The following is a 20,266-nucleotide window of genomic DNA, read 5'->3' as shown; positions in this document are numbered from 1 at the left end:
GTCTCGCGATAACTCAGTCAATCGTTGAACTCCCGCGAGAACATGTGAAGTACACGGCAGTGCATCGTGAAGCATTATACATGTTGACCCTACTAGCTGCTTGCAGAACAACTTCCATAGAACTTATTTAACGGTTTCTGATGGCGCGGTGACTGTAACTCCGATTGTGTACGTGCCCTTTTGACCTGTAATGCTTTCTTTTCTGAGATAACATGTTTAAAATGTAATTAACAATAATTTAAAGAACAGATATAAAGACAAAGGGGACAAACAGGATTTGATTTGATTATTTGTGTTTATTTTTAATATAAATAACAGTTAATAAAACTCAACCAATCACTTTCACAACTTCTTTTTTTTTCTTACTATAGCTATTCTCCAGAATCCGTTTAGATGTTATCTGCAGCGGTAATGTATCTAGAGATGAAGTTCTTGACCTCAGAAATGTGCATGGTCTCTCTGATGGTGGTGTCTCGGCTCCGCACTTGAAGGAGGCCACTCTCCAGTGTGTTCTCACTGATCAGGATGGTAAAAAGTACTCCCATCTCATCATACCTGAGGAAAGTAAGGAAGCAGTATTGAGGAAGCCCCAGTTACAATAACAATAATAAAAAGTCTTTTACTTGGTGGTGAGCTGCTCCATGGATGTTGGCGCAGTTTCAAGATAGCCAGGCCAAGCAGAAATTTTCGCCTCCAAAAATTCTTGCAGAAGTCCAGCACAAACCTACAAAAAAAGGTTATATTTATTAAATACATTAAGATTCACAATTCACTTTCATTATATTAGCTTGATTTGAATCCATGACAATTGAATCTTTACTCACCCGTCTTAGCTCCACTGTTGGTCCCCTGTTGATATCTAGCGCCACTTTCACTGGAGCCAAAAGGGGATGCAATCTCAGGACCTGAATAAATGTTTAACATTGAGCAACAACATGGTATTGTTTCCATCATATCATAACATATTTGAAAACTGTGCTCAAGTGTAAAATGTCACCTTTCGCTGCTGCAGTCTCTGTTTGGTGTCTTCTCTCCTGAGGAGTGAGTTAGACAGGAAGGCCAGCAATCCACGGTCCATGTTTCCAGATACTGCGATCACATGAGGCACTGTTTTGCGCCCATCACGACACTAAAATGGGTTTTCAACAGTTAAATAATTCACATTGTAAAACCAGAAATATATATAAAAAGAGAAGCAGGTATGATGCGATGCACACCATTAGTCAGTGCAAATGTTAGGCATTTTCAACACAAAATAAAATAGAAACACACACATGCAGTTTTGAGCGGTTTCCTTTGTGCATCTGCAATAGCTCTGTATCTCCTCTACTCCACAGCAACTCTATTGGTTCTTGACCCCATGGGAAGTTGTAGGATATCTGAATGCCACGAGATGCAGCTACTTCAAGATCTTGCTCTTTGACGTCACTGGAGCTGAAGTCGGATGGAGACAGAGCGAACTGAGGAGAACCAGATCAAGTAAGTGGTCTATGGCATCAAAATAAGCAAATCAACTCTAAGAAATCCGTAATGTTTTAAAAATGTTCAGAGATTAATCGAATTCATGGGAAGAAAGAGTGCAGCCTCCGGAGGCACGTACCTTCCTCCACCATTTCAGCCTGTGACGAGCCCAGTGATCCAGCCACTGGGATGAGGTACGGGGAGAGCAAAACCACACCAGAGATGCCTGGGTGACCTCTGCTAAATTACTAAAAACAAAGAGAAAAATACAGTGGTACTATCAACAAATGTTGCTGCAGATATAAAGTGGGGGAGTCTATTATAAATGCTTACTATAGATGGGCCTTTTAGTGCATTCAGTTTTGTTTCTTTGTACAGTGGCACCTCGGTTCTCGACCACAATCCGTTCCAGACGGCCGTTTGAGAAGCGAATTGTTCGAAATCTGATTCGATTTTTCCTATTACAATTAATGGAAAAAGAAATAATGCGTTCCAGGCCTTAAAATAGGCTTTTGTAGGAGTGAATGTAGAGTGTCTGCTGCAGGTGCGCTGTTCCTCTATGTGTGTGGCCGCTGCATGTGGGAGGGGTTGCCGAGTGAGTGACGTCTCTCCAGAAGTGAAGAGGTGCCCGGTGCGTGTCCAGCTCTGAATGTGCGCTTCTGTGCAGTTTGGCTGTGACAAAGTCATAAACCAAGTAACGCTCTGTCCCAGACTCGCCTCATCCCTGTCCCAGCTCCAGCCCACAACAGGACATCAAACCCTGGAGTGTTACGCTCCAGCCTCAGAGGTGTGGAGAGCGAGCACCTCCCCTGTGACACTCTACCACGGTCCAGTGTGGAGACAGGAAAGGTTTTACACTTCAATATGAAGAAAAAACAGTCAGTAAATGTAGGTCTACGGTCCACGTCTGCATACAGAGGCTGCGTTATACACAATAACAAAGTGCGTCGTGGGTCAGCTGATCGGTCCGCGCGTTATGTTTTTCCCGGCTTTTTTCGGGGGCGGTCGAGTTTTGGATTTTTGTTCAAAATCAGAAGCAAAAAAATCTCGAAATTTTGTTTCGAACTCTGATTTGTTCGAAGTCCGGGACGTTCGAAAATCGAAGGACCACTGTACTTTTAGTCTCACAATTAAAACTACCTAAGGTTAAAGGAGGGACTCACCAGCCAGAGCCATCCAATGACTGGAAACAGGTACCTGTCTCAGCCAGGCCAAAGGGGAGCTTCTTATTCATCAGCTCAAACGTAGGGATGAATTGATCCAAGGCACCTAAGCACCAAAGATATAATAAAACCTCCCTGCAGCTGTTCTCCGTTTCTCCAGTGATAAGATATGGACACAGGCCACTGAAAATTGAGTTACATTTTCTTTTTGCGTGCAGCTACTAAATAACACATTTCAGATACAATTAAATAAAATACAATATTGGACTTTAAATATGACCTGCATAATAATTACAGTGATACATCAATATCAATAGCGGAACGTGTCAGCACTAGATTACAATAGATTTTTTTACCTTTTCAATGTTCTTACAAATATGAGACAAAGGTAACATTTGGTCAACTAAACTGAATCAGTGGTGTGGAGTGTTGTACCCTGCAGAAGGTTGGTCCTCATTGATGGAGATTCTTGAAGGATCCCGGTCATCTTCATCAGCTTTTCCCTGCTGATCTCGTCTGGCTCTTGAAACGTGTTCTCTCCATCCACCTCCAGGTGACGACAAAGAGTGTTTATTCCATAAATCTGCGCGCCGGAAGAGGACATCGAGAGCCACCACTGATTCAGGAGGTTGCTCCGGAGCTCTGTTCCCAAAGGTCCGTAGTTGCACGCCAGTCCCATTTTGAACAGAGCCACATTCCTCACCCCAGGGGAAACATAGTACCGATCCACAAAGAGCTGCTGTAGAGACTTAATGGAGCCCAAAAGGTCTGTTGTCGAGGCCGAACACAACGTCCTGGTTTGACACAGAACGTTGTTGACATACCACGTGGAGAGCCGAAAGGACATTTAGACTACCATAACGGCGCTTATCACGTAAAACTTAATATTCAAGTCGTCGTCGTCGTTGTTGCAAGTTCTCTTCATAGGCCACTTCATAAAGTCGCAATCCGATTGATACGGCACGGGAGATCACATCCGAAATTTAAACTGACAACTTTCACTGAACCGGATGTAGTCGCATGACTTCCGCTTACTGAATAAAACTTTATTAACAAGACAAGATGACATTGATCCTTCAATGGCGATTTATCGTCAGAATTGGTTGAAATTTCAATATTGAGCGCAACGATCCCCTTCAGTGTTGATTCAACGCTTTAACCACATGATAGTTCAACGTTGATTCAATTACTTTTTATGTGTTGAGCAGATTCTTCGAGGTAGAAAAAAAAAACCCACCACCAACGGCTACAAAGCCAAAAGGGACCCAGAGGTCTTATGACATCCCAGTGACCCGGGTTTGCTCCAGCGATCCTGGAAGTTCCGCAGAGTTTGGCAGCTCCCACTCGGCTCGGTCGGATCTTACACCAGCAAAAATGGACCACTCTTTTTTTTTTTAGATTCTATAACCAACAGGAATGGTCGGTCTACAATCTCAAAACATATACAGTAACCACTGATAGAATTGTAAACAACTATTGTGAAGTACTGTATAATCTGACAGCAGCATTTAACCTTTGCCTACCAAGTGTCTAGTTAAAAATATATGGAAAAAGAAAATCAAATCCTTTACTTTAGGAATGTGGCAGACATAATTGACTAGTAGACTACCAAGGCACGTTGTGTGATGGACATTAACATTTCTGTACAATTATTTTTAACAACTTAACTGGTAAATTAAATCCGTAGAGGACAGTTGAAGTGTCGAAATGTCCCTTAAATAATGTATCAATGCATGATGCAAGCGTCGCTCATGTTATAAACACCGTTTAAACCTTTGAATAAAAACACAAAACATTTAACTGAAAAAGGGTTTCAAACACCCTTTTTTTTATGTGGTAACATTGTTTTAATAATATCACAACAGTAAACATTGCATTACCTAGTAAAAATAAATTACTGAGGAATGTAACAAAAACACTGAAAGTGCAGCAATCCATCTAAATCTCTGGGTTTACTGAATAATTCAAACCTTGCTGTGAGGAAAAAAAAACAGTTAAACAATTTGAAAGAATAAATGACCAGAATCAGAAGTACACTCCAAATAAATCAGGTTCCCGTGTAAGATATCTACTGTGGGAAGGGAGGCGGGGGCATAGGGTACGGTGGCATGGGTGGTGGCGGTGGACCCTGTTGGCCCTGTGACTGGGGTTGCTGAGCATTGAAAGGGAATGGTGGGTGAGTCATGCCATTCTGAGGGGGCCTCTGCATGCCTCCAAACTGTGGAGGACCTTGGAAGCCTTGGTTGCCAAAAGAACTACCTGGGTTTGCAGGAGCACCAAATTTACCCTGTCCGTTGCCGTTGTTAAAATTGTTACCATAGTTACCGCTGGGGTTGCCTGCACCGCCTCCAAAGTTGCCACCGTTCTGGGTCTTATTGCCTCCGAAGGCACCTTTGGGGCCATTACCATACCCTCGATCACCATCCCTGAAGCTATTACCACCGCCGTAGTTGTTGCTCCTCCCACCTCCAGAGTACCTATCGCGACGGTCATCCCTGTAGCCACCTCTTCCCCCTCTTCCACGACCTGGGGGAAAAGTGACAGGAGAGATCAGGGCCATTTCCATGGCAATAGATATTTCACACGGCGTTCATTTTACCTCCTCTATCTTCTGCCATCTGGATCAGTTTCGGGTTGATGGCCTGGTTGGCCTCGCGCAGAACAGAGATCAGATCACTGGCCTGTTTCATGTTGTTGGGGGTGAAGAAGGTGTAGGCCGTGCCCGTTTTTTGACTTCGGGCCGTACGTCCAATGCGGTGGATATAGTCCTCGGAGGAGTTAGGGTAGTCATAATTGATGACAAATTTCACATCCTCCACATCTGTGAAAGTGTTGCAGTGTGGCAAAACAAAATATGGAGGCCACACGGGATTTTGCACACCACAACAGCCAGATCAAAAGAAAAGTTAGCACTGTTGAGGGCTTGAGGGGGGAAAGTTGTTGTAAGGCTGCAAGAAAATATCTGTTAAAGAGACATTGTTGAATACACACGGTTTCCAGGGGAATAACTACTGTGGGAAGAGAGAAACAATGCACACTCCAATTGCTTACCATAATCGGAATCAAATACGACAGACTCCCTTTGGTTTATGAGGGAGAAAGAAACAAGTTCAAGTCTTACCATAAAGGAGTATGCATTCACTAGTCCTTTCCCAATGCAGCGAAATCCCCCACAAATTGTCAAGTGACATCCAGGAGCTTCTACGCAGTTGGGCCACGATAATCACTGGGGCCTCCGCATGTGCCAATATTGGACCAGTCACTGGTACGTATTTTTGCAGGTCCCAGTACACGCTCAAAGCTTGGTATTAAAAAGGCCACACTGCACGTCTTGCCAAGAGCAAATAGACCAAAGTAATTTAACAGGGGGCCCCTTGAGTGGCCCTGGCATTTGAACCCTGTGGGACCCCTACGGTGAGAACACAAGTCAGCCCCCTCTACCTATAGCAGTCTCATCAAGGCAAGATGTTCCAAGAAGCCAGTATTCACTTGAGAAAATGTCTCTCATTGGCAGGTCTCGACATGACTATAAAACGCAGGCGAGGGAGGAACTTAGTTTTGAGCTGTCACTCTCTGTCATCTTATAAGATGTCCCCACTACCGTCTAGATCACATGTGCCAGGTCTTAATTTTTTTCAGAGGCAAATACAAATTTTTTTTCCAACTGCTCTCTCCATTTCAAGAAATCCAGCACTCTGACGGAAAGAAAATGACTGTAAATCCACAAGCAGCCATGCTGTGACAAAAGCACCGAGAGGTATCGATTGTTCCAAATCTCAAACAAGTGACTTGCAATACGACGCTCTGTAACACAACAGCATGCAAGGCAAAAGTCACGTGATCAAGCAAATATTTGTTTGGTTCAGGTTTGAGTTGGAAACAGCTGGATGGTATTTTTGTCAGGGGCACTCCATGGACAGAGAACAGATGTGTGTGTATTTCAACGGAGACAAAGGCTTAGCCACACAGCCTTTAGAAGATCACTGGCACACAAGAGCTTTCACCTCTCTAGGCCCACTGGGTGGCAAGCCAGTTGAGCCCTTCCAATATGTCATTCTTCTCCCTCTCGAGGCCTCGGATTGTCATGCCTAGCGCCTGCCACAAAGACTCCACCTTAAGGTGAGAAAAACTCAGAGAATGCATAGAAAAGTTAAAGAAAGTAAAACCACTTTCTTTAAAATAAGTGTAGAACACTGAAAGAACAGTTGGACAACTGAATTAAACACTGACCTAAGCCACGAGAGGCCACGTCTGTCGCGATGAGGATGGGAGCTTTGCCATACCGGAACTCTAAAAAGAGACCAGACATTGACAAATAACAGCCATTACAGCAACAACGTTTCGATTCCAATGAGAGCTCCTCACTCACCATTGAGGACCCAGTCTCTCTCCTGCTGGCTTTTGTCCCCATGGATTCCCATCGCTGGCCACCTGTGAAAGAAGTTACAGCATTGAACACATGATGAAAACATTCACTATCAAAAAGCCCAAATTAAAACAGGCTGGAAGTGACTTGTTAACTTACCCATCTCTTCTCATCCTCCTGGTTATTTCATCACATCGACGCTTGGTCTCCACAAAAATGATGGTCTTGTTCTCCTTCTCACTCATGATCTCCTCCAGCAAACGGATCAGTCTAACAGAATTAAAAAAAATATATACACTTATAGATGATGCCATGAGATATGCATTTTTTTAGGTGAGGAATTCAGTCACAGCAGAATGGTTTTACCACATACATGTTGTGAGTGAAAATACATATTCACAAATAAGTGCAAAATTAGATTATAATTCGTATTAACAGCGATAGTGACAAGGCCAGTGGCGGTCCTCTCAGGGTGAACCTACCTCCCTGGCCCCTCAAAACCAATTGAATAGATTAAACTTGCCTTTTTTGAGTGACAGCGTAAATGTAGTGTCATTTCGCGCTACACGAAGGGTCGACATTCAAAGCTGCGGTATGGCTATCAAGGCTCTAATGCTCAGATGCGCATCAAGTCACATGACTTTACAGTAGTACAGTGGTTAAAGCTCAGGCCCGTGATTCACACTGTTGCCTGTTTGTGTCCGGTCTATGTCTCTTTTTGAAATGTACGCATTTTACCATAATCCTGTTCGAAATATCAAAATAAATAACAGCCATCTACTTCGTTTTTACAACCAATCAAAAATCCCAACAGATCCTAATAAAACCTCTCTTTCAATCCCAGTGTAATATGAACAGCCTGATTCCTGGTGCTCCTCCCTCTCCAGCCAGAGACACATTGGACCCATCACCTGCAGTTTCTTGGATGGAAAATGAATCCCAACTTCACTGCTGCTTCCTTTATACTTTTCAGTTTTTGTTAATTAGCCAAGCAAAACAAATCACGTTGATAACAATTACGACCAAGTTGCAATTTTATTTATTTTACATGGCTCGTGCCGCCTCCCTAGTACCGCCGTACCGTGCAGATGCCCGGTTCGCCCGTACCTAAAACCACCACTGGACCAAGCACATAAGCAACAGGTGTTACTACAGCAGTTCATAGAGTCTACTTACTTGTCTTCTTTCTCCATGTCATTGCAAACATCAACTATCTGTAAGATGTTGTGGTTGGCACTGAGCTGCAGTGCTCCAATGTTGATCTGAATATATTCTTTGAGAAAGTCCTCCGCAAGCTGTCGGACTTCCTTCGGCCAAGTTGCACTCCACATCAGTGTCTGACGGTCTGGCTGATTTATAAAACAACAAAATGTCAAACAGTCATTGTCCATGAGATCTTTCACAACATCTCATTTGATATTCGACTGTGAGAGTTTCACAATGGCACTGAATAAAGTGTATTACCCTGATTTGATCCACTATCTTGCGGATCTGTGGCTCGAATCCCATGTCAAGCATGCGGTCGGCTTCATCCAGCACAAGATAGGTGCAGCGGCGCAAATTTGTTTTGCCACATTCCAAGAAGTCGATTAGGCGACCCGGTGTTGCAATACAAATCTCCACTCCTAAAACAAAACCAGAATTATCAGAGTGCTATTAAGAACATGGAAGTGAGGACTATAACATATATACGGTCGGCAAACGATTACAAAGAAAGAAATGTATGTTTTCTGCACAGATTTTCACTCATCGGGACTTTGCGCTTTAACTAGGGGTGGGATTCGATAAAAAAAATTATCCAATTTGAGAATTTGTGATTAATTAATCTCAATTAATCGCAGCTTAATGTATAAGAATATTTGCCACAAGAAGACAAGAAGAACAATAAATTTAGTATATTACTGAATCAAATGATGAACCCATACATACATTTAAACAACAAAATATTGTTTATTTGCATCAGTTTGACGATAGCACAATAAATCACCATGGTGTCTATAGTCAAGTTTTTATATCACCTTATTTAAACTAAAGCTCTTTTAAATATTTGGATAAGAGTTTCAATTTTACAAGAATTTCAAGTACATTAAGAGTAGGGCTGGGTATCAATTCTAATTTCAAGAATCGATTCGATTCCGATTCTCATGACTTAGAATCGATTATCACGATTCGATTCGATTCGATTCGATTCGATCTCGATTCAGGTTAGTATTTAAATCATTTTCTGAGCTGTTGGCATGATCACATGACAAGTTACACAACGTATTAATACTAGTATCATATTGACATTCAACAGGAAATTAATGAAGGATTGATAGTAAATGATAATAAAGATCCAGACACAGAAGGCCAGATGTGACTGCTCATGGGACTGGTGCATTATTAGAAATATGACGTTAAAAATTCACCCAAAAGATGCTGCTGTTTAATACTAATGCGTTTTTATTTTATTACCAAAATGAAAAAAAGATATTCTCAGTCATTGAAAATGTAAACAGAGTGCTGGTGACTGACTTCACAGCAACCTGACGGTCATTGGTCAGTATGTGAACAGATCTATGTGGTCTGTAGTACGTACGACAAGAGGTCCCACTCCTCATCAATATAGTGAGTTGTCAGATTCGTGTAAGATTGCGAAGATGTCCACGCATCACTTGTAATACCCCCCTGACTGCTGACTGAAGCTTACTTTTCACCTTTTCTTTGACTGACTGGTGCATGTTTGGGATAACAGACGTTTGCGAGACAGCGTAACATAGTGAGGCTCTGTTACTTTCATTAGCCGCCTGAAGCCCTCGTTTCCAACGACGGAAGACGGCGCATATCTTTGCAAATGAAGCCCGCAATCGCTTCAGTTATTTTGACAGAGCGTGCAGAATTACCCGGTAGTGGTAAAGTTCGGTCGAGTTTCATTTGTTGTGGCCTGGTGGATGGCTTGGACAGGAGCGCTGGGTGATGTCGCGTCACGTGACTTGTGAGGTGGGTCATATTTCCGCAATACTGCAACACTTCCAGTACCTCCATTAGGCATACGTGCTAATTGCTATGCTTTTGTCGAGCGCGTTTTTGGTTTGGTCGCGTCTGAACGTTGTTAGTGTTGCCACTGTGAGGAGGCATGTTGTTTTGACTTTGGTGTCCCAGGTGCGCGCATGCGCACTTCACCCAGAGAATATGTGTTAAAACGTAAATTAATTAATCCGATCTTTGGACCTACGAATCGATTTTATGGAATTGATGTACGAATCGATTCAGAATCGGAAAATCGATTTTTTAAACACAGCACTAATTAAGAGTAATGGAAACCCTGGCCATTGTACAGTGAAAAACCTCCCTGAACAAAAGCAAAATTAACTTAGCAAATTAACTATTGCATTTTCGTTGTTGTAATTAATTCATCGTAAATAACTGGTTAAAATCCCACCACTAGTTTTAACCCCAACTTTCTTCAAATCAACAATAACTTCCTTCTTAAACTGTCTTATCTGAGTGCATCCATGCAAACTCACGACAGACAACTCACGACATAAGTAGCAAAACTAGCCAAAGTCATCAAACATTATGGCTATTTGGGACCATTACAATGCGTGTCACATTGAGGACCCACAAGATAGCAAGGTGAGATATGAATACATGCCCTTTATGATGAATTGACACTAAGACGTGCCTTTGAAAATCCAGTATGTTGTAGAGAGAAATCCATTTTAACTTTAAATGACTTTAAGAATGTGGCAAGAGGAAAGCAAACCTCTCTCTAGATCTCTAATCTGCGGTCCTTTAGGTGCACCGCCATAGATGCAGGTGCTCTTAAGTCGGGACACTCTTCCGTACTCGGCTGCAACTTGCTGCACCTGCTGAGCCAGTTCACGGGTTGGAGCCAGCACCAAACACTGTTATTAAAAGAGATATTTCCGCATTAATTTCCGTTCACAACATTTCAGTCCTCCTCAAACACATACATACCACTGGTCCATCTCCATGCTCCAAGAATGGTTGATGTTGAATGTGCACAATTGCAGGCAGAAGGTACTGGAAAGGGAGAATTTATTTCATTACTTATCTGAAAGATAATATTTGTCCACATGCTATGCAAATATAACACAAAGGACTCAGCAGTTAAACAGAAACTACAAAATGCCTACCCTTGTGAGCATTATTGTACAATTTTCACAGCACAATGCAAGAGGTAGTCTCATAATGATTTGACAACACTTACAGCAAGTGTTTTTCCAGATCCAGTTTGAGCAATGCCAACCATGTCTTTTCCGCTGAGGGCTACCGGCCAACCTTGAGACTGAATAGGGGTTGGTTCAGTCCAACCCTGTTTAACAATAACATCCATTACATAGCCTGAAATAAAAAAAAAGTCATTTTATGTTGCGCCTTGCTCTGTGTCACAAAGTGAAATAGAGGTGATGAATTTAAGATGGGTTAAGATACTTACTTGGAAAAGCAGCTTCATGGAATTTAACAATTGGTTTGGGACACTCTCTGCCTTTTACTGTGACTTCCTTGTTTCTTCTATAGAGCTCAACATCTTGCTAGAATAACATGATTCAAAATTGAAAAAGTCACTTCAAAAACAACTCCAATACGTCCATTACTTTTAGAATACAAAAAAAAGTCTCTTACAATTGCTCTGTGGGTTACATCCGGGTGCTCCTGGTAGAAGTTTTTCCGAAACTTGGGAAGCTCATCGAGGTTCCAGTGTTTCTTCCGCAGCCTCTCACCAGGGTTGCCAAACTTTCCAGAGTTCGGTCCTCCCCTATTTCCGCCCCCACCTCCAAAGCGAGGTGGTCCGCCTCCATACCTTTTTTAACCAAAAAAAAAATAAATAAAAAAAGTAGGACATGATTTGAATGATACGGAGCCCTTTATTTTTTTTGGATGTGACATGCATGACTTTGTTTTTTTTGACCAAGATAACAGTTGTCTCGAGATAATTTTATATGAAGATACAATCGTAAATGTTGTCTGCGTAGCCGTCTCTCTGGCAAAGCATTTTGTATATGTCCTCCTGGAACCACTATGTCGCCCATGGCTTCATAACGTTGCCAGTAACTGTCTGCAAGTCTGTGCGCTTTTAACACTCATTCACTCACACTCACTCACTCACTCACTCATGGATTTCATTTTGAGACTTGAAAATAGCTGAAACACATGATCAAGTGCCTTCTCCTCAAAATAATACCATACGTGGCTAAGCTATACATATCATGCATATCTGGAGATACAAATTATCTCGAGGTAACTTATCTCAGGAGAAAAAAAAAATAAAGTCATGCATGCCACATGTGGTATTAATTTGAGTAGAAGGCACTTGATCAGAGTGTTAAAAGCACAGACTTTGCCGTCGGCAATATTCTGACTTGCAGACCGTGAATGACAACGTTGGCGAACAGTTACGAGGGACATGGTGGTTACAGGAAGTAATCGTTTCTTGAGATAAAAATGATCTCAAGATAACTGTCACCTCGGGCTAAAAAAATGAAGTAAACACACGCATGTCACTTCCAGGGCTCCGTAGTATGACACTGATACTACCCTCGGAGAAATTTAACTGAGGCCCTTCAACTTTTATTTTAAAATACTTTTTGAACACACGCTTGCATTTCATTTCAGTCAACTCAATAAATGTTTTATTTTACTGACAGCCAACTAACTGAAGTATTTTTCCCCACAGGCTTGGGTACACGAAGGTATTATAGACGACTTAACTGGCGAAAAATATCTACTTGTTGCTGTAGCCAAGTTAGACACGTCCAATCACATTCACTAGTATTAGTATCTTAAGTATTGTGTGCCAGTGATCTCATTCGAGTTGGGTCTGTCGTGACTGTTGACATCGGGAGGCCATACTACCAGAGTTGGTCAGAGAAGAGGGATGAGAAGTTGGTTACAGATTTGATCCCAACACACAGTTATATTGATGGAAACTGATCTGGAGACATGACATGCTTTAAGAACAACAGAATAAGGCGGATTTCGATTTTTTATTTTATTTTATTTCATCAATTCTGCGGCAATTGAGATCGGTGGTGGTGTCTAAATGTGATGTGAGTCAAGTGAGCATTTTACATGAAGTGAAAATCGTTGGCGGGCGAAAAGGACTATCGACTGCGGCGGAGAAGAACAGGAAAACGGCTACATCAAACTGACATGGATGAACTGCGTCATCCTCGAAGTTAGCGAGGAAAGGGCACCACCTGCAAGTCGCAGCCATTTTACCTCAATACAACCGAGTAGTTACGGCATATTCACCTCTCAAACTCAATGAATCACTAGGAAATCTGGCAGCAAACAATCCAAATGGCATAAATGATTGAGCGTTGAACAGTGACAGCGGGCGGCACCCGAGGCAGGCGCCTGTGTTTGACAAGCAGCAGAGCACAGACTCACCCACGATCTCTGCCTCGATCTCGATCAGAAAAACCGGGCATGTTAGAGGGATTTCAACGGACGGATCAAATGTCAACCTTTAAACACTACTTCGTTCAAGCCCGTCGAGTAAAAGCTGATTATTAAAGATAGTACCAAAAAAAAGAAAATGCCGGCAGACTGAGCTCGTCTTCGGTAGGCGGATATGACGTCAGATGCGGCTGGTAACATTGTATCAATGCGCGTCAAAGCCACGGCACTGTTTTCAGCACTATTTCATGCTATGTCATTCCCTTTTATATTGCTTTTATTCATGACTCCAACAAAGATGCTATAATTTCTTACAATTTGTTCAACTATTTTATGTCTAACGTGATGCAAACAAACTCAAAATGATGTTCTTTATTCCTTTTTTTTCCCAAATAAAATAATGCAACAGATATTAAAACACGTTAATATATTTGGTCAGTAGTTATTATGCATGAATAAAAAAACAAGCTGAATAATTACACAGTGAACCACAGTGGAGCCACACAACCAGTACAGGTCGCCAGTGCACAATGTATACATTACAGCATAAATGCAGGGCTTTAATATTGCTGTTTCTCATGTATGCTTTTATTTTCCTATAATTCCAAATATAGCAATTTTTTTTCAGGACTTTCAACCACAAGAAAAGAAGAAGTATGGGGCACTTGGAAGTGTGAAACAGCAATAGAAGAAGGAACTTGCAAACATGCAAAGGCCGACTCAGCACTCCATTGAATGATGATTTTATTGTGATTACACAAGAGGACACTCTGTTTTGAGACACTTTTTGTTTTGATGAATTCTCCAACAAAGGGCAGAGTTACTACAAGGGCCTCGCTGTGGCTTTTGGACTCCTGTGTCTCCTACAAGTTGGTCTCAATGTTTCCCTTCGTATTGTAGGACCTGAGTATTTTGGTTGCTGTTCGTTTATCTTTGTGGTTAATGTTGCACAAACATCTCTGGTCACGAAATGCAAGACAAAGAAAGAAAAGCAGCAGTCAAAAAAGGAACTATACTGATACTTTGAACAGGTTATTTTGATAGAAACATGTCTTCATCTTGGATGTCTTGTAAGTAAAAACAGGAAACAGGACTCCACTGACCATAAGGTACATACACACGGATGCACACACATTTTATTCAAAACTTAATCTCTTAACAAAAATAAGGGAATGTCTTTTAGCTATTTTCAGGTCTTGTCGATAGAAGAATTTCCTAAAAAGGAAATCCAAGAGTGGAGAAAAATGAATCAATATACTTCTTTGCAATCGTACAGGAAGTCACTCATCTGTATCAACATTTTCAAGCCTCCATAATGAAATATCACTAATTATTGCAACAACTATAACAGATGTTATTGTTGGATCAGATGCCCGAGCCACCTCAGCTGGTTCTTCTCGATGTGGAAGAGCAGCGGCTCCACCCCGGGCTCCTCCCGGATGACCGAACTCCTCACCCTATCTCTAAGGGTGCGCCCAGCCACCCTGCGGAGGAAACTCATCTCAGCCGCTTGTATCCACGAAAACAACTGATGATTCCATTTATTTTGCATGTGTTAAATAACATCTTTATTAGTCATTAGTCTATGCTGCACAACAAATATCCCTCACAGAACTTAAAACACAAAATAAAACAAATACTTTCCCAGAATGGAAATATGTGCTGCTACACTTAAAGGAATCAAATCTCATAAACTGATATGGTACCTTTACATTAAAATAAAATTTAAAGCAATAGGTGGTTTGCAAAATGAAGATAAGCACTAGTTTAAGGGCCATTTTGTCCTCTCCACACACAAGCCCGGTAGCACAGAAAATTCCGATAACCCTGAAGGCACCATCCACATGCAACCGAGATACATAGATCAGCGCGTCACCCGAGAAAGTGAAACATATTGATAAAAGGTCGGGCAGGTTGCAGTAGCACAAGTTGCAGTAGGCAGGATCTACAGTGGCCTGAAGGGGGCAAAAAAGTGAAGCAAATGTATATTTCACTTAAAAGATGCAATATGTCTGTGTGGCAAATGCTTTTAGTTTAGTTGCCTAATGTAAAATAAAACCTATTATAATCATCGTTGCCACCACTTTTGCTAATGGTTCCCCCTTCTCAAAACAAACTGACATGACATGACCACAAAGAACTGAAATCATGGGCGCTGGCCGGTGAGCCACTTCTCTTTTCTGATTTCTACTTATTTTGACTTCTTTTCAATGTCCCTCATTGATAGTCAATGAATCAAATGCACCAATACACAACATAAGTCTCCCAAAATGTATACCAGTTAAACTTACGCATCAAACGACTTCTTATTACAAACTGATAATTCTGTGAACGCTTCATTTTAAAAAATGTAATTCTGCAAATTATTTTTTTAATAGATTCAGATTTTTGTATATATTTTTGGAGAAATACTACTACTACTAATAATATACGGATGTGATCATATTATCATGTCATGAAAACATTAAAAAACTAGGTAGGTAGGAAACTTTATTGTCAAATATGCTACAGTACAAGACATAGCATGGATGAAATATCTGTTCTCTCAGACCTGGACACATGTCATACAAATCACAGACACAAACAAATATAAATAATTGATAAATACACAGCAGGATACATGCATGCAACAAAAATCATCGTCACATCAGTCCATCAACCACCTGGGGGAGCACCTAGCTCATAGTAGCATGGCAACATCCTCTGCCCTAAACCCTCGCATCGGCTGAGGAAAAACTCTGGAAAAAAAAAAAAACCCTATCAGGAGGAAAACAGAGAAACCTCAGGGTGAGCATCAGAGGAGGGGTCCCCCACCCAGGACGGCAGACGTGCAATGGATGAAGCCAAAAGTGCCTTGTGCAGACCCGGGGTCAGAGCAGGAAGGGAGTTCAGCATCATGACAGCCTGGTGGACGAAGCTGTCTCTCAGTCTGCTAGTTCGTGCGCGGTGACTCTGGAACCTTCGCCCTGATGGCAGCAGCGTGAAGAGGTGGTGTGACGGGTGGGTGGGGTCTCCTGCGATCCTCAGGGCTCTCCGAGTGAGGCGAGTCTTGTAGATGTCCAGGAGGGATGGAAGAGGGACCCCGATGATCTTCTCAGCCATCTTCACCACATGCTGCATGGTCTTCCGGCAGGCGTTCAAGAGACGAACCACACTGTGATGCAGCTGGTCAGAACGCTCTCGCTCGTGCCCAGTAGAAGGTGCACATGATGGGGGACAGAACTCCAGCTCTCTTCAGCTTCCGCAGGAAGTATAGGCGCTGCTGGGCTTTCTTGGCCAGTGCTGTGGTGTTGGTGTTCCAGGTCAGGTCCTGGGAAATGTGAACACCCAGGAACTTGGTGCTGGTGACCTGCTCCACTGCGGCACCAGCGATGAGAAGCGGGGGATGCAGGACGGGTCGTCTCCTGAAGTCCACCACCATCTCATTGGTTTTCTCCACGTTCAGGCGAAGGTTGTTGTTAGCGCCCCACTGGACCAGGCGGCTCACCTCACTCCGGTAGTTGGACTCGTCATCGTTCTTGATGAGGCCCACCACGGTTGTGTCATCTGCAAACTTAATGAACAGGTTTGAGTTAGACACAGGTGCACAATCATATGTCAGCAGAGTGAATAGGAGAGGACTCAGAACACATCCCTGAGGAGCTCCAGTGTTCATTGTGAACTAAGAACAAACCTTTCAGATGGTTTCAATGGCATCATTTTGAATAATGTGGCTTAATGTATATTTGTGTTGCAATTTTTTGTCTTACTTCTTTTTGATTCCAAAATAATGTAGATATAAACACTTTAATATGTTTGCTCAGTATTTACAGTATTTGACATGAATGGAAAAACAATAATGCAAACTACGGTGGAGGCAGCGAACGAGGACATGTCCACAGTCCATCGCAGTACGCAATGTTTTGTGACAAATGACAGTATGAATACAGTGCTTCAATATTGTTGCTTCTGATGTATGATTCCAAATACAGCAAATTATTCATGGATCGATGTCAGGAGTGTCAACCACAAAAAAGAAGAAGTAGGCGGCACTTGGCAGTGTGAAGCAGCAATAGAAAAAAAGAACAATCTGATAAAACTCCTTCTGTGTTAGGAAACAAGTATAGCAAAGATGGTTCGTAAAGAACACCTCACAATGGCTGCAGATTATATCAACGTGCCTGAAACTTCCACCCGACGGTCAACAACTGCAGCATCCGGTAAGACTATGCAGTCCTTTCAATGATCAGAAACTTTAAAAGTTTATATCATTTTAACATGATTAGCAGGTATTACGCCGCATAATGTTTATTGTTTTGTTTCACTTCGTGATTTCTCCAACAAAGGGGCGAATTACTACAAAGGCATTGCTGTGGCATTTGGACTCCTGTGCGTCCTACAAGTTGGTCTCAATGTTTCCCTTCGTATTGTAGGACGTGAGTATGCTTGTTACATGGGAGAGTCGCTAAAAACTACTCTCTGGAAAAGGTTTGAAGGAGTTGCTTTATGTTGGGAAATAGGCTCAAATAGGCCTAAATTACCCAGCAAACTTCATTTATTTGAAAAACACAAATCACATTTCTGTATGTCGATCAAGATTGGTTAAGTGAAGGAGGCTGACTTGCTGTGGAAGAAGAAGGAAATGTGAACATGTGAAAATGCTCCTTTTTTGGACGTATCTCAGATTATCTGTTTTAAAACAAAGAAAACATGGATGTGGTGAATCTTTAATTCAGTTGAAAGAGGAAACCACATTTAACGTAATCCTGAAACATGCATCATGGAAAGTCATAACAAAAAAGTTCCAAAGGAAGTGTTTTGCAATATTGAATGTGAAAGCAAATTTTACCAGTTGACTTTTTTTCAACACATGAATACAGTCTACAGTGACAAACGAGGTATGAAAACAAGTGTTTCTTTCCACTTACAGACTATTCTGGAAAGACTCCTGATATTAAAAATGAGTGCGCAGACGTGAAGATAAAGCTTGATTCCTTAGGTAGGTAAACTATTATCAAATTATTCTCTTCATTTGTAGATAGACATTTTGGTTAGATGAATGTGGGAATCTGAACTCAATATAATCTTTTTTAAGCAGCCGTAATGTATTTTCTTACCATCATAAGGACATATTGTTATGAGGACTTGTTTTAATGATCCAAACAGATGAGTATTTCCAACAAGGCTGGCTGTATATCCGCCCCAGTGTCTACTACGTGTCACCAGTTAAGAAATCCTGGTTTGACAGCAGAAACTTCTGTGTTGAAAGAGGTGCAGACCTGGTGGTCATCAACAGCAAAGAAGAGCAGGTCTGTCACGAGTAACAACTGAACTCAAGGGTGATGATAATAAAATGTTTCCCTTGAACTTTTTTAGGAGTTCATGAATAAATTTGTAAAGATCACATGGATTGGACTGAGTCAACGGCAGGACAACGGGCAGTGGGTTTGGGTGGACGGGACTCCGCTGAACATAAGGTACGCACACACAAATGTACACACTTTTTTTTAATCAAATGACACATTTTCCTGCTGTGGTTTCAGCTTCTGGTCCCTTGGAGAGCCCAATGATGTTGATGGAAAAGAAAACTGCACTGAAATAAATAACCGTCCTGTAGGAAAAAGCTGGAATGATGCTGATTGTCAAATTGAGAAATTTTGGATCTGTGAGAAGAGTATAAATTTCCTGTAACAAATATATTCCTTTGCTTCTGGAGCATCACTGTCTGTCCCACCTCAATAGTCCACTGTTATCTAGAGTGAAACTTGCTGTTTCAATCATGCTTCTGAACAACTCACAGAGGGATTTGCGGAGCATGAATGGATTTGTTTCAGCATTTCATTTTTCATAATATTTGCGGCAAGAGATGTTTTTTGCAGCAATTATTTTTGTCTTGTAATATATTTTTGTACAAGCATTTGTGAGATGATGTAACACATATCACACACACACCAAAGTGAATGACATTTTTGAATGTACATCACAAAGCATGTATGTAACATCTGCTGTTTCTGATAAATCTCTTCCACTCTCCATAAACAAAGTCATGTGAGTTGAATTTATGTATGACAAGCCCAACAAAGATGAGTGAACATTTATACATGAACAAATTTTGCTGCAGATTTAAAGTGGGCGAGCTTATTATAAATTCTGATTATAGATGCACATTTTTTACATTTTGAGAACATTTTCCATGACTCAATTCCTTAACAAATATAAGGGAATGTGTTAGCTATTTTCAGGTCTCATGTCAAGCAATGCGAGTACAGTGGTAACTTGGTTTTCGTATGTCCTGGAATTCGAACAAATCCGAGTTCGAAGCTCGGACAGGGATGAGGCGAGTCTGGGACAGAGCGTTACTTGGTTTATGACTTTGTCACAGCCAAACTGCACAGAAGCGCACATTCAGAGCTGGACACGCACCGGGCACCTCTTCACTTCTGGAGAGACGTCACTCACTCGGCAACCCCTCCCACATGCAGCGGCCACACACATAGACGAACAGCGCACCTGCAGCAGACACTCTACATTCACTCCTACAAAAGACTATTTTAAGGCTTGGAACGCATTATTTCTTTTTCGAGTCAGATTTCGAACAATTCGCTTCACGCTTCAATAAAAATGATTATCTATGTCTATGTCTAAATCTATGGGACACAGATTACTCAGAGCAGGGTTTTCCAACCGCTTTTCTAGCCCTTCATTCAACGAAAATATCCCAAGGCTCACCACTAAAGGAACATTGTGCGCTTAGTCGAACATTTTGTAGAAATTCCCTTTTAATTTGTGAAAACCTTTTGCAAATGACACTCTGCTGTTTTGGCATGTCATTTGCAGAAACAAATAGCAGAAAATGTGTTTGTTTAAAAGTGTCGACAGAACGTGATGGGCA

General features: G+C 41.7%; 3 protein-coding genes across 4 annotated transcripts; 1 reads left to right on the top strand and 2 right to left on the bottom strand.

Annotated features, from left to right (window-relative positions):
* Positions 1-122: 122 nt before the first annotated feature.
* On the bottom strand, positions 123-3,669 carry LOC128753706 (DNA polymerase subunit gamma-2, mitochondrial-like). The gene is made up of 8 exons (XM_053855676.1): positions 3,060-3,669; positions 2,625-2,730; positions 1,601-1,709; positions 1,275-1,460; positions 998-1,129; positions 825-905; positions 624-724; positions 123-555 (listed from the first exon to the last, which is right to left on the bottom strand). Exons 1-8 carry the CDS (start codon positions 3,469-3,471, stop codon positions 390-392), a joined length of 1,293 nt encoding a protein of 430 aa, XP_053711651.1. The 5' UTR covers positions 3,472-3,669; the 3' UTR covers positions 123-389.
* A 761-nt stretch (positions 3,670-4,430) lies between these two features.
* On the bottom strand, positions 4,431-13,574 carry LOC128753704 (probable ATP-dependent RNA helicase DDX5). The gene is made up of 13 exons (XM_053855674.1): positions 13,387-13,574; positions 11,620-11,797; positions 11,432-11,528; positions 11,204-11,337; positions 10,951-11,016; positions 10,736-10,877; positions 8,455-8,615; positions 8,167-8,339; positions 7,150-7,260; positions 6,994-7,055; positions 6,855-6,914; positions 5,224-5,445; positions 4,431-5,150 (listed from the first exon to the last, which is right to left on the bottom strand). Exons 1-13 carry the CDS (start codon positions 13,425-13,427, stop codon positions 4,693-4,695), a joined length of 1,905 nt encoding a protein of 634 aa, XP_053711649.1. The 5' UTR covers positions 13,428-13,574; the 3' UTR covers positions 4,431-4,692.
* Positions 13,575-17,457: 3,883 nt separating this feature from the next.
* LOC128754582 (CD209 antigen-like protein E) lies at positions 17,458-19,382 on the top strand. Of its 2 annotated transcripts, XM_053857296.1 has the most exons (6): positions 17,467-17,594; positions 17,721-17,810; positions 18,305-18,373; positions 18,541-18,683; positions 18,751-18,851; positions 18,918-19,382. In XM_053857296.1, exons 1-6 carry the CDS (start codon positions 17,507-17,509, stop codon positions 19,063-19,065), a joined length of 639 nt encoding a protein of 212 aa, XP_053713271.1. In that variant the 5' UTR covers positions 17,467-17,506; the 3' UTR covers positions 19,066-19,382. The 2 variants fall into 2 exon arrangements, with proteins under 2 accessions (XP_053713272.1, XP_053713271.1); XM_053857297.1 differs by lacking the exon at positions 17,721-17,810 and having other exon boundaries at positions 17,458-17,594.
* Positions 19,383-20,266: the final 884 nt, after the last annotated feature.

Source organism: Synchiropus splendidus, chromosome 2 (genome assembly GCF_027744825.2).
Source record: "Synchiropus splendidus isolate RoL2022-P1 chromosome 2, RoL_Sspl_1.0, whole genome shotgun sequence".
Taxonomy (NCBI): domain Eukaryota; kingdom Metazoa; phylum Chordata; class Actinopteri; order Syngnathiformes; family Callionymidae; genus Synchiropus; species Synchiropus splendidus.
Note: the sequence above shows the minus strand (reverse complement) of the source record. Positions and strands in the feature narration are given on the sequence as shown.

Coding starts and splice junctions, on each gene's coding strand:
- LOC128753706 (XM_053855676.1), bottom strand. CDS start 3,471: ATGTCCTTTCGGCTCTCCACGTGGTATGTCAACAACGTTCTGTGTCAA. Junction 906..997: donor AGAGACTGCAGCAGCGAAAG/GTGACATTTTAC, acceptor ACATTTATTCAG/GTCCTGAGATTGCATCCCCT. Junction 725..824: donor CAACAGTGGAGCTAAGACGG/GTGAGTAAAGAT, acceptor CTTTTTTTGTAG/GTTTGTGCTGGACTTCTGCA.
- LOC128753704 (XM_053855674.1), bottom strand. CDS start 13,427: ATGCCCGGTTTTTCTGATCGAGATCGAGGCAGAGATCGTGG. Junction 7,056..7,149: donor AGGAGGATGAGAAGAGATGG/GTAAGTTAACAA, acceptor CTTCTTTCACAG/GTGGCCAGCGATGGGAATCC. Junction 6,915..6,993: donor GAGAGACTGGGTCCTCAATG/GTGAGTGAGGAG, acceptor GTCTCTTTTTAG/AGTTCCGGTATGGCAAAGCT.
- LOC128754582 (XM_053857296.1), top strand. CDS start 17,507: ATGGTTCGTAAAGAACACCTCACAATGGCTGCAGATTATATCAACGTG. Junction 17,811..18,304: donor TTCCCTTCGTATTGTAGGAC/GTGAGTATGCTT, acceptor TTCCACTTACAG/ACTATTCTGGAAAGACTCCT. Junction 18,684..18,750: donor TCAACAGCAAAGAAGAGCAG/GTCTGTCACGAG, acceptor GAACTTTTTTAG/GAGTTCATGAATAAATTTGT.